Genomic DNA, 14,037 nt, shown 5'->3' on the forward strand with positions numbered 1-14,037 from the left:
AGACTCAATTTAAAGAAGACATGACCTTGCTGAAAAAAAAAGACTCGAGCTAACCCAAATAACTCATGAAAACTCAAGACAACTACCCACAACGGGCGTGATTAGGACTGAGGACTGAGACATTGCTTACAACCAACAGGATTGAGGCACGGTGATCTTAAAGGAACAACTGTGCGATATTGAAAAATTCTGAGGTTATTTCTAACTGTTGACTTGGTACTGACGTTTGTTCTAACTGATCGAATTTACAACCCTAGTTAAATGATGGACGATTGAGCTTAAGTATAATGATAACCCTTAAACCTCTTTGAAGATAAATTTAACCAATTTCAGTGTCACCCCCTTGATAACATTTTAAATGAACCCTGAGATTTTATTGAATTTTGTGCACCAATCCATTAAACAATTCATCCATTCAATGATTATTTAGAAGGAAAATAATTTTATTGCACTCTTGAAAATAATGTTTTTATTGAATAACAATTTTCACAATTCTGATTATTTTTTGCAATCAACATATTTTGATAATTTTATAAGGTCCATACAAAAAATAGATTTTTGGTAAAAAACATATTTCAAAAATTTTTCATGCAAAAATAGATCTTTTGTAAATCATTTTTCCTTCATTTTTTTTTCTTTTGGAAAATTTTTTCTTCTGAAAAATATTTGTTCTCTAAAAAATAGTTTTTTATTTGGAAAACATTTTCTCTTGGAAAATCTTGTTCTTATGGAAAATATTTTCTAGAAAACACTTTTTCTTAGAAAATATTTTTTTTTAGAGAACACTTTTTGTGGAAAACATTTTTTTAAAAGAACACTTCTTTTGGAAAAACACTTTTTCTGGAAAATACTTTCCCTTTGTAAACCATTTTTCCTTTTTGAAAATTTGATTTCTATTTCGATTTAAATGACCCGGCTCATAATGATCATTGGATCTAAATGGACTGGGTTGAGTTTAAAATGAATTTTTTTATTGGGTTGGTGTACCCAGTGATACTATAATTTCAAATCAAGTTAAACAATAAAAAATTTATCCTTGAGGACAAACACACACATTCCTGATCTCATCATTCATATACATTCATCTCATCATTCACATGCATTCTGATCTAATCATTCACATACATTCATCTCATCATTCACATATGTTTTGATCTCATCATTCACATACATTCATCATTCATAAGGTTCCATTCAATAAATAACCCGGGAACACCCACGATAAGTTCGAGTCGTGACCTACAAGGAATGTTTCTAGACACTAAGCTTACCACGTGCAATGCATTTTTATCTGACCACCTTTGCCCAAGTACACCTATATACCTTCTGATACGTAGTGACTTAGTTTGATATACCGTATAGGTGATAATATAAAACCTCAACTCACTTCTCTGAACCCAAAAATAGCTAGTTTGATCTCCAGTTGAGAGGTGGCGCACAATGTTGAGCAAGGGCCCACTTAAATACCTCTCGTCTAGAATAGACGTAGTCTATCCCCCTCGTACAGTAGGGTACAGTGGGGCAAGATCTTGCTTAGGCACTGATTTTGATCAAGAAGTGCAATTGATATACTTAGATTATCTTTTACATACATATGGGTACGAGTCAAGAGTTGTAGCTTTCATAAATGGTTTGGCATCCCACGAGAGGACCGATCACGTACTAATACTACGTTGGCAATCGGGATATGTGACTGTGTGGCTCACAATAGGTCAAAGGCTCAGGTCGCTCAAGCCTGGGTGCATCAATATACCTCTCAGAATCACTTGATCAGACGGTATTGATGCCCTAGTTTGATATACCCTAAGCTACGTGACTGGAGTTGTGATTTTCATGAATGACGTCACATCTTCGAAGAGATCGGACCACGTAGTAGTGCCACGTTGGCTATATCGGACGATAAGTGTGAAAAACAGTAAACGTGCATGTGGTGTGTGCAAAACAGGATGGGATGTGCCCGGGGCTTTTTCAAACAAGTGGGCCCATAAGTCAGATCAAAGCATTAAAATATAGATATTAGAAAATGTGATCATACAACATAAATATCCAAAGCATTAAAATCAAGATTGAAGCATGCACATCAAAATATATATGAATCAAAATCATGGCAAATCAATTAATGATCATGGCATTTTTATAATTTTTAAGGTCCAATCAATGATCACTTTTGGGTGATCCAAATAAATCGAGATTCCAATAGATGTTACATTGATGACAAAATGATAATTGTTGAGATGAGGAGCGATGAACCCTTTTTTTTTTAAATTATAAAAATAAATTAGAAACACAACTCAAAAGAAAATCAAAGAGAAAGATCCTAGTGTTAAATGAGCTTGCTCTCAGGAACATTAACTGTGTTAACACTAGATAAATTTAGATTTTCTGTGAATTAGAAAAATACAATCTGAACTTGCATCGATGATATCTAAAGCTCCCGATAACGAAATCGAGTAAATTCAGATTCTAAATCCATCTACTCGATGGGATCTACATTTTATTAATAGGTGCCCAGACATAATTCTGAATAGAATATTCTGTAAAAACGTTTTAACATTACTGTCCCAATCTTCATTCAGCAGAAATTCCAGATTTACATATTAAACTTGCATCGATGATATCCAAGGCTCCTGATAACGAAATCGAGTGAATTCAGATTCTAAATTAATCTACTCGATGATATCTACATTTTATTAAAGGTTCTCAAATTTAATTCTGACTAGAATATTCTGTAAAAACATTTTAACATTGCTGTCCCAATTTTCATTCAACAAGAATTCCAGATTCACATATTGAACTTGCGTCGATGATATCCAAGGCTCCCGATAACGAAATGGAGTGAATTCAGATTCTAAATTAATCTACTCGATGAGATCTACATTTTATTAAGAGATTTCTAGACTTAATTCTTATTAAAATATTCTATAAAAATATTTTAACATTGCTATCCCAACCTTCATCTTTCCATCCTTTTCATATGTCAATTTGAATCTCTCATTATTTAGGGGTCCTCAAAAAGTGACCCTTAATTGGACAAAAATACAATACCCAAAATCATCCAAATCAAGCCACAAAAATAAATAAATAAATAAACAAATAAATAAATAAAATATATCGAGCTAAATAAAAAACTTAAAAAAAACTAGGTAATCTTGGCAATGCTCCCATACTTGGGGTTTTTCAAGTCTGATCCTCAATGACCCCCAGTGGAGTCGCCACTGAAAGCGCCCTCGATCCGCGGGGTGCGCGGATCCACTTTTGACCCTTGAGATTTGGGAGTCGCCACCTAGTTATTATGGTCTAGGAAACAAACTGACTCTAAAACAGATAATAAACTAATTTACTACAAAAAATCTGAATCCGGGGATCATGTTACGGGGTTGGAAGGTGTTAGGCACCAACCCCGCTCGGCCAATGCTGGTCTCTACTTATCCCAAATAAAACTACATCGCTAATGACAAACCTAGATTAAAAAAAATAACGAAAAATCTTACCTTCGATATGCAAAAGTGTTATTCCCTCAGATCTGGTGAAAACGACTCCTTGTACCGTACTCCTAACTTCGTTCTATCTCCGGATCTGATTTCTGATCTCCGAGGTAAGGTATCTCCTTCTTGGATCTGGGTGCTTTGAATTTGTTGTGGATTTTTGAAGTATTTTTGAGAGGTTCCTAGGTGTTTCTCACGCTGAAATCGAATTAGGGTGTGGAGGCTCCTATTTATAAAGTTTTTAAAAGCATTAGGGTTTGATTAGGGTTTCTTTTAGAGTTTTAATTAGGGTTTTGACTTTAGTCTTATGAGATGGGCTTAGTCTTTAGGGTTTTAATTTAGGATTTTGACTTTAGTCTTATGAGATTGACTTGATTAGTTTAAATTAGGGTTTTGATTTAGGGTTTTGACTTTAGTCTTATGAGATTGACTTGATTAGTTTATATTAAGGTTTTGATTTAGGGTTTTGACTTTAGTCTTATAAGATTGATTTTAATACTTTGACTTTAGTCTTTCTTGGTTGACTTTTAATATCTTGACTTTAGTCTTATTTGATTGACTTTAGTCTTGCTTCATTGACTTTAAATTTTTGGAGAACCCCCCTCTATTATATCTTTAATTCTTTCGACCCCCAAATGGAGGGGTCATTAAAGAAATATCTTGCGAACCATCAATAATTTTGCCTGAAAACCTGATTGATCGATTTTTTAGTTCAAATTTTAAAATTAATTTTATTAATGTTTCACTTTACATTATTTAATGATTTATTTATTAATTTTGAAATTTTTAATTATTGAAATTATGAAATTACCATTTTTCCCTTGGAGAGGATTTTTTACGTTTTAAGTCGTTTTTCAATGTTCGAGGATGTTTTGGAATCAGTTTTTCGTAAGGAATTTAATGGGAGTGTTGGTTTTTGTCATTTATGAAGTTTTTTTTATGAAATGGTCGTGAACTTGATGAGAGGCATTTTCGTAATTTTGTCGAATTCTGTGAAAATTGGTGAAATGATTTATTTGATTTCAATTTGTTGTTTTATGTGTTTGAATGAGTTTTCCTAAGCGTAATGTAGGCTCTAGGATTGTTTTGATGTTAGGGATATTTTGGTAATTTAGTCATTTTTAATGATTTTTATTGTGAAGCTTCTTTTTGGTCTGCAATATGATGATTTCTACGTTTCTGGGGTTGTATTTTCCTAGCGTAGCATGCTTTCTAAGGTTTTGTCAGTTCGAGATACCTCATCCGGATTTTCGAAACATATCTGGTAACAAAATAAAGCATTGGAATAAACATCCATCATTGGGAACCGTTGCGATCGGGTTGACGAGTTTATTAATCAGGCGAGTGCAAAAATGGGGTGTCTACAGATAAATAATTTAAATTGAAACTCCCAAGCAGAATAATTTTTGCCAGTAAACTTAATGTGGAACGATTCCAACTTATCCGATGCAACTAAGAGACGAAGAGAATATGCCACTAGAAAATTGTAACTTGTACCGTGAAAAAAAATATTGCACCAAAAATAAGCACAAACCAAGAACGTAATAGAGGGCACCAACGTACTGAGAAGAACCTGTTGACCCGAAACCAAAAACATGCAACAGAGATCTTCGAAAGTCACAACCAACCAGAAATTAATCAATAAAGGCTCCGAAAATAATATCCCAGACCAGGAAACACGACAATGAGCATCGGCAACAAATAAAAAAAAATCAAAGCCAACCCAGACTTCTAGAACAGAGCTGGAAAATGCAACAGAGGTTGCTGACAGCAAGAATTGAACCAAAAAAAGCCACAGACAGCACCAAAATCACCACAGAAACACCCCGAAAGAAGAAAGAAAATTAAAACAGACAAGTATTTGAACCAGCTCTGATACCATGTCAGAATACTAGAGAAACTAGAACTTTTTGGAAGTGTTGCTCTCTAACTTCAGCAACCTCCATTTTCTTTATTCAATTCCATCTATACATGGAAGTATATGTTATACATAGAATCTAACTGATTTCTAATATTCAGCATATATACATGGCAAGATAATATGTACAACTAATATTCAGCATGTAACTGATTCCTAATATTCAGCATATATACATGGCAAGATAATCTGTACAGCTAATATTAGAGTCCTAAATTATATAAACTCTTAAAATTGTATACGATAACAGAAACAATCTGCGATTATCCGATTGGGATAATAAGTGATTTTTCAATATAATGAGACAACTAGAGATTTTCCCAAATTAATCAATTTTCCCAACGCCAAACATTTTGAGGTAAATTGAAATATTCAATGTTTCGTTCTGGTCTAGGTCAAAACCACAATGTCATGGCCGAAGTATTTTGGGACTTACACCAAATTTTAAATCATACTAAGAATCAATATGGCAAAGAGGCCATAAAAGTAAGGAGATAAAAAAGAATCTTCAATGTCTAAAGCTACTGGAGGTACAACAACTATAATCTGGAATACTAGCTCAATGTTAGCATCTAAGGGATCAATAATGGTTTAAAGAAGAAGCTTCTATAGTTTTTCTACTTCCTCACCATCCTCATCAGCACCCTGGACAGCACTAAAGTGTTCCCGTCATCATCTAAGCCAAACTCAACCAAAACCCGAGCTCTCTCCTCATCACGACCTCTAGTCACTTGATCTTTCAGTTGCTTGCACATACTTTCATAGCTTTTCTTGACCTCTTTTTTTTTCTCTCTTGAGGTCAGCCAACTGCCTCTCAAGCGATTTTCAATAACTCTTCATCTCCCTCAACTCATGATCACTAACCTAATATTTTTTCTCCAAAGAATTTCAAGCCACCTGTGAATGACTCTTCTGAAGTTGTAAAGTAGTAACTTTTCCCTCAGTAGCCGCTAAGAGATCAGTGATGGTGATAAGAAGTCTGGCAAAGATCAAAAGGAAGAAGTTAAAGAAGGAAGTTTGATATATCAAAATGACTAAAGAAAGAAATATTTACCTCAAGTAAATGGGAGAGGGAAACATTCATAAACGAAGTCAAGTCCAGCTCAATAATAGTTTCCTCATCCTTTTCCAAAGAAGAAGACTCCAGGATGCATTTAGCATCATAAGGATCCTCGAGAGTAGACTGGTCTTTTTTAATAGATCCAATAGCAAAGTAGCCATTCCTTCTCCAAAATGGATGAGAATGAGTAACTTGAGAAAGGCCAAGAGAAGCATCAACGATTGGGCTAACTTGAGGAGATAGGATAACAACAGCAATATTCTGAAGTATAATGGGGGATGGATCAATATGACCATCAAGAGATTGCTTAGAACACTCCTTAGGTTGCTTCTCCTTTATCTAAGTAGAAAGATTCATCTTCCTTTTGAGAGAAGGACGAGAAGAAGAACCAATGATGCGAAAAATAGGCAAGCCGTTTGACATGATGACTTCAATCTGAGAAGCTTGATCGTTATCTGAAGAAGAATCCTGTATCAGAATGGTCTAAGTAGAACAATAAATAAACGAAGTGGCTGAAAGTCAAGGACGATGATGTCTAAGAAATGAAGGTGGAGAGAAGAATAGTCAGAAGTCCCTCTGAGATGTGGAAAGACTAAGAGATTGCTCAACCAGAAGACATCAATCAATAGTTAAATCTAGCGAATTCAAAGAGAGCTTCCCTGCAAAGAAGAAAAAAGATAAGTTATATAAGTGAAGAAGAAGATATAGAGTTAAATAGAAATTAGAGGAAAAACAACATTTAAACTTAATAGGTCTTGGGACAAGTAAGGGATTACTCTCCTTAGATAACTCATCAAACTCCCAATTTCTCGATATAGCAATAGGATCGTAAAACCAATGTTTATCAAAATTAGGTAAGTTAGTAATCAAAGGACTACGCCTAGGAGCAAGAAAGTAGTTGCAACGACCTAAAGGGGATGACATCAAGCTGTAGAGGAATAGAAGTAGGGTTGGCAACGGATCGGTTTGGTACCAAATTAGTACCACTCTTGTATCGACCCTAAATTTTTGAAACATGTACTCAATCCAATCCGATTCGAACGGATTAATGAATATGTGAACCGAATCCGATCCATTTCATGTCATCGTTAATTACAAATTGATCCGTTCCGATCCGAAGACATTCCTTATTTTCAAATGATCCATGTTCAAAAAATGTTAAATCATGTAAAATTTTAAAAGAAAATCCACTTTCTATCTACAAATATGGAGGGAAACGTAAAAGACTAATATGTTTATCCATATGTATTTATATGGTATTAAGAATAATAAAATATTGTTCGGATCGGATTTTTTTTCAAAGCGGATTGGGATAAATCTGATCTAAACTTGTTTTGGATCTAAGATTCCAATCTGAACTGATCCAAAAATCCATATTTTCATGTTTTTTCGGACAGGATCGGTTTGGACCGATTCGGAGATCAATTATATTTCAGATCATTGCTAGCCTTAAATAAAAGCTCTTCCATTCTAATGCCAAGATTATGAATACTACTCAAAGCCGAAATTCCATAGACAATCCTAAAAAAGTTCCTATTAACTTTAGTGGGATGAAGGTTGAAGAGAATAAGAGATTCCCTAACAAGTTTAGGAAGTGGAAACTTAAGTCCGGCATATAGTTGTCAAAGGTAAAAAGAACAGTCATCGGGACCAACGGAAGGGTGATCTATGCTTTCAATTCGCCTAAACATTACATTTTAAGAAAATAAAAATGGTTGTGAATTTCTTCAATAGAAGATAAGAGACATGATTGAAGATAGTAAAATCGAAGAAACGAATAAGAAAAATAAAAGAGAAAGGAGAATCGAACACACCAAGTTAATCTCCAAGCGGTGATCGAAGTTGAAAAGCAAAGAAATCCCCAAAGTTGAAATCCCCCTAAAAGCCTAGAGCTCTCCACTAAAAAATAGAATAGAGTGAAGAAAATGAGAAGAGACAAAGGCTTTTTATAAGAAAGAGGTTTCCAAAAACTTGCCAAAATTAGTAAGCAAGATATTTACTAAATATCCCATATAAATAATACAATCTTCTCTCATCCCAAAATTGAAATTATCATAATCTTAGATTTTAGAAATATTCAAGATCCTAAGAGGGGGATTGTATGAACTAAAATTATTTGATCCTAGTGATTAGAAAAGATAACATTTCAAACCGATCCAAACCCGATTGATCGGGTACCATGGGTCCAACCCATACCCCATCTGGCCTCCCTATGGGGGTCGACCCCTTCACCTTTTACCAAGCCTCCAGGAGGTTCAGCCTCCCTAAGGGAGCCAACCCCTTCATCATTACCAAGCCGAACCCCCTTCACCATTACCAGGCCTCAAGGAGGTTTGGCTACCCTAGGGAAGCCGACCCCTTCATCATTACCAAGCCTCAAGGAGGTTCAGCCTCCTTAGGAGCCGACCCCTTCACCCATCCAACTAAATAGGACGTTCGACCTCCCTTGGACTTTTCACCCACAATATGGTGATTCAACCTCCCTTGGGAGCAGACTCCTTCAGTCGTCGTGTAATAACCGAGTTCTAGATTTTAACAAATAAGACATTTTGTCAAAGTTTAAATAATATTGTATTAACAAGAAAATAATTTAGAAATTAGAAATTGGTGATTGCATTATTTTAATTGTGAGTTTAAAATAATTTTTGGAAATTACTTCAAAAATTTTAGTAGGTTGATCTATCGTGAATTTATATGGATTGAGGACTTAAGAAATCAAAGAAGAATTTAAAAAAAAAAAAAAAAAAAAAATTTATTTGCCACACCAATTTTTACTAACACCATACCCAATATGTGCAATTCTTTGGTGATTTATATAGGAATTGGTGTGGCATTAGTCAATGTGGTGTGGCAATAGTAGCTCTCTTAAAAAAAAAGGGGTCAAATGAAATTGATAAAAACTCGAGGTTTAAGAATCTATAGATCTACGTCATATTTCACAAAAAACGACGGGCCAAAGCCGTCGTTTTTAAGAACTATAACGGCCCCCGCCGTCGCAAGAGCAGTTGTAAATATCGATGTTGTTTTTAGTGAACGACGGTTAGGACGGGTCAAAAAACTGTTGTAGAAAACGATGGTTATGGTCAGTCAACATAAAACGACGGCCCAAACCCGTCATTTTTTTGTCGAATTTAAATTTAATTAATTGATATAAATGACGGCTTAAAGCCGTCGTTTTTGTGTCAAACTTTTTTATAAGCATATGATATTCATTTTGAAATGATCGTTGCTCAATACAGTACATAGCTGTTAATGGGGGGCGAACCATAATATAAATATCATAGGTAAACTCTTGGGGTTGTACGTTACCTCCATGACAAAAGCAAATGTGATGATTGTTACCAATTTCCTCTTTGTATTCTTCAATTTCTTTTCATCGTTGTTGTAGGCTTATGAAAGTTAATAAATCATAATTAATACTATGAATGACTTCAATATATTGCCTTCAAACAACGTTTAATAAACACTCAAGAGTAACTTCAATCCAAATCCATTTTCTTATAAACAGATGAGCATCACTACTGCAAGTTATGTACATAGCATAAAAACCTTACATCAAACTTCAATACCTAGTAAAACAACATGACAAGATATTAGTCTTCAGCAAACTTAACTATTACACATGAATATATATATATATACAAAGCTAAAGCAACTATATCATGATGGGTTACTCAACCTGGATCCCACTAATCTCTAGGTTGTCCAAGCTCGTGGGTCTTCTGTAATTCTTCAACAAGAGAGAACAGCAAACAACACTAACTGAAGAGGCTGCCATTGCAGCCCCAGCAATCCATGGAGGTAGACGGAATCCAGTAGAAGGGAAAAGGACACCAGCAACACAAAGTACCATGTTTTGCAAGAGCCTTGTGTTGACAACTACAGGCTTTCCAGTGGTGAGAGTCCCTGTCTTGTCAAACACAATGCAATTCACCTGCAAAGATAAAATTAATCCTTATAACTTCAATTATTAATTAAAAAATTTGAGTTGAGATTGTAAAATAGAACATAACTAGAGTGAGAATTGTAGTCATAATGGCCTGCATTAGTATAATAAAGAAGACAAAAAAACATTATATATCCAAATTTTCCATCTAATCTAGATACTTAAAACACGGCTTGCTAAAACCAGAATGAATCTCAGGAATCACCAGCTCCAATATTCTTTCTCCACTCAATGCTGATTTCATCAACTTTCATTGGACTTTAAAAACTTAAGACTTTTGAAATATAGCTATAAAAAACATGAAAGTAATATGAAATAATTCATTGACCTTATGTGCACTCTCCAATGCTTGGCCCCCTTTAATCAGTACACCTTGAGAAGCACCAACTCCAGTACCAACCATAACTGCGGTAGGAGTTGCCAGGCCAAGAGCACATGGGCATACTATGACCATGACAGAGATGCCAAATTGAAGAGCAAGTTGAAAGCTATCCATTGAAGATGGTATCCAAGATTTTGGGTAGCCATTCAATTTTCCCGCTAAAAACCAGGCAAGCCAAGTGAAGAATGAAAGGATAATAACCTGAAAATATGAAATATTAATTATTGTTCAAGACTTGAAACAAAATTATACATCGACCAAACAAGAAAGAGAGGAAAAAGTTATATTCTTACCAGAGGCACAAAATACTTCGAGATACGATCAGCAAACTTCTGCACAGGAGCTTTGGCCATCTGTGCAGATTCGACAAGTCGAACAATCTGTGACAGAGCACTCTCAGAGCCAACTCTTGTAACCTGAACATGTAACACCCCGTTCTCATTCAAAGTCCCTCCTATCACCGTATCTCCTTTCCTTTTTGCCACTGGTCGGGCTTCTCCTGTTATCCCACTGGTGTGAGGAGAGGTGTAAGCCTCAAGGCTGAAGGCAGTACTAAGTGTAAGCCTTATTTAGAAGGCAAAACAATTCTACAAATCATGAAAAATCCAAAGAAATTAAATGTACACCCATGAACAATGTAGCTTGGATCTGTGATTTATTTCAATGCAAATCTCAAGGCATCACATCACAAAGCTTAGAGATTTGCACCTAAGAAAACAGAAAAAACGAAAAATTCACATATTCAATAATCTCTAACCTAAGACCTTTGACCATGGCTGCTTCTCCAATAATGGTGCACTAAAGAAAGAAAACAAAACCACATTAACTTTTTGATGGTGATGACTTGCAATTCGTTGGATAGAAAGAAGATTCGTGGATCGAACTTTACTGTCGATTCAATGCTGACAAATAGCTGCACAACCACCCAGATTGACTCTTCCAATCCAATGGTTGAGAGTGAAACAGCTCTTCGTTATTGTTTCGTGTCAGCAGCACTGAATACTTTCTCAAAGCCTTTTTCCAGCACCTACTCTTTTTCCAAAAAGAGTTGCCACCATTAGTATCACTCAATCAGCCACTCCTAACACTAATTTCTTTTATTTTTGCTCATCCGTTAGTGTTTCCTTCTTTGCCAATGCACAAAAAGCCACTCCTACCACTAATCCCAATATTTAAAAAGCTACCTATCTACAAGAAGCCTCATCCTCCAATTTATAAAAAGTCAATTCTACCCATCCCTAAACTAAGATCCCTTTTAAAAAACCTCTTCCACCTTAAACCACAATAATGGTTACTAGATGCAACAAATCAACAAAAAACAACCAACAACATTTTCCAAACAGAGAAGAGCAGACAAGAAGAAACAAACATATAAGGGGAAAGAAAACAAAATAACATATAAGAAGAATATGCAAAGGTGGGGTTGTTGGGCAGTGGTCTGATATTGGTGGGAGTGGGGTGTTATCATAGATAGCAGATGCAAAATGTAGGCAGTAGGTTCCACGCCATTGTTGCCCCCTCATTTCGATGGATGGCCAACATCAACCAAGCTGTCTAATATAGTTGATTTCGATGGTCACGTGTACAATGACGTGGTAGGAATGTGTAATGATTTTGTAACTCAACCTGATAGGGTTGAAATCACGTGTACACATACATAATTGAGTATCACGTGTACAATGATTTAGATTTTATTTGAAATCTAAGTGATCGGAATCTAAATTTAGCAAGTTTGATTCCTTAGACTATATTCGAATAAAAATGAGTCGAATATGCAATCCGAGTCAGATACAGATCCACCCCTGTATCCACCTACATTCGAATGATATATTACTTTGAAAATTATATTTTTTCGAAATATCTTTCTTCGACTATTTTAATATAACACGAATTCGTATAAAATAAAATTAATGGTAAAATAGAATAGTACAATAATTAAAAAAGAAATATTGCCAAAAAAATGTTGATAAGCCTAAAATTATTTGACCCAACCAACCTGGATCAAGTAATTTGGTTGGGTCGGATCAAGATACGAGTGTGAAAGAAAAATGATTCGGATATGATTTTAACTAATAAGCTTTAAGTCAGGTACATATACGGATCCGTATCCAAATTAAAAAAAATTCAGATATAGACATGAATATTCTCATATTCAACCTATTTTTAGTCCTATTTTAAATTCATACCGATGACATATCCCTTATTGATTAATAGTAGAAGACTTGATGCCCTCCTCCTCATCATCATACTCGTAACCACCAGCGCCATCTTTTTCTTATTCATCTCATCTTCATCGTCGACATCGTCATCATCATCATTAATAAGATAACTAGTTTTGAGAAAAAATCAAGGATTTTTAGGTCATTTATTATTATTTTATAAGAGGAGTCAGGTTAAGAGGTGCGTCACAAATTTGAGAATGTAGTATTAAATCAAATAAGAGGAGTGAGGTCAAGAGGTGCGTCACAAGAAAAATATACTGAAATTGACTTGGTGACAGCTAAATTGAATTGGAAAAAAGCTAAGTAGTCTCTTACGAATTTTCACAAACGGTTAGTGCACATTAGTTTGGAGGAAAGACGGTTGTAGGAAACACTCCAAAATCAGACAAAAAATTAACAAATAGAATTGCAGATTTTAATACCAATCTTCACAAAAACGTATAGAGGTATGAATCAAATCAACAAAAAAAAAAAACCCAGAGAGAGAAGAAAATCTAGGGTTTCTCAAACTCAATGGAGAGAGAGAGAGAGAGAGAGAGAGAGAGGAAAGAAGTAAAGGAGGGTTGACTAGAATACAAATAAATTGAGAAAGTCTCAAGTGAAATAAGGACATGAGTGGTTGGGTTGTGTAATTGAGAAAGTCACTCTATAAACGTCATTAAGGGTAAAACAACTAACAAAAGTCGTCGTAAATAAATAACTGCTTTAGTCCATCGTTTTTTTCGCCATATTTAGTCGATTTTTCTTATTTGTGACGTAGTGAGAAAGAAGTAAAGGAGGGTTGACTAGAATACAAATAAATTGAGAAAGTCTCAAGTGAAATAAGAGCTTGGTTGGTTGGGTTGTGTAATCGTGGGCCCCACCACTATAAAAGACTTTTTTTTTTTTTTTTTTTTTTTTTTAATTTATTTTAAAGAAAGAAGTTAGAGATGAGGGCTTTAAAGTCACTCTATGTTAGCCTCCCTCGCTGGATCACAATCAAGAGTATGTCATCATGTTTATTACTTTGAAAAATGGGTTCTAA

The 14,037-nt window shown here is 34.9% G+C and overlaps 1 protein-coding gene across 8 annotated transcripts; it reads right to left on the reverse strand.

Annotated features, from left to right (window-relative positions):
* Positions 1–9,556: 9,556 nt before the first annotated feature.
* LOC147384218 (putative copper-transporting ATPase HMA5) lies at positions 9,557–13,485 on the reverse strand. 8 transcript variants are annotated; one of them, XM_086426684.1, is made up of 6 exons: positions 11,681–12,971; positions 11,549–11,589; positions 11,085–11,378; positions 10,738–10,992; positions 10,143–10,397; positions 9,889–10,032 (listed from the first exon to the last, which is right to left on the reverse strand). In XM_086426684.1, exons 3-6 carry the CDS (start codon positions 11,142–11,144, stop codon positions 9,982–9,984), a joined length of 621 nt encoding a protein of 206 aa, XP_086282810.1. In that variant the 5' UTR covers positions 11,145–11,378; positions 11,549–11,589; positions 11,681–12,971; the 3' UTR covers positions 9,889–9,981. The 8 variants fall into 8 exon arrangements, with proteins under 8 accessions (XP_086282807.1, XP_086282805.1, XP_086282810.1 ...); XM_086426681.1 differs by lacking the exons at positions 9,889–10,032; positions 11,549–11,589; positions 11,681–12,971 and adding exons at positions 9,557–9,852; positions 12,978–13,484 and having other exon boundaries at positions 11,085–11,290; XM_086426679.1 differs by lacking the exons at positions 11,549–11,589; positions 11,681–12,971 and adding an exon at positions 12,978–13,485 and having other exon boundaries at positions 9,887–10,032; positions 11,085–11,290.
* Between the last annotated feature and the right edge of the window lie 552 nt (positions 13,486–14,037).

The sequence above is a fragment of the Akebia trifoliata genome, chromosome 15 (genome assembly GCF_017979445.1).
Source record: "Akebia trifoliata isolate Shusen 1 chromosome 15, ASM1797944v1, whole genome shotgun sequence".
Lineage (NCBI taxonomy): Eukaryota > Viridiplantae > Streptophyta > Magnoliopsida > Ranunculales > Lardizabalaceae > Akebia > Akebia trifoliata.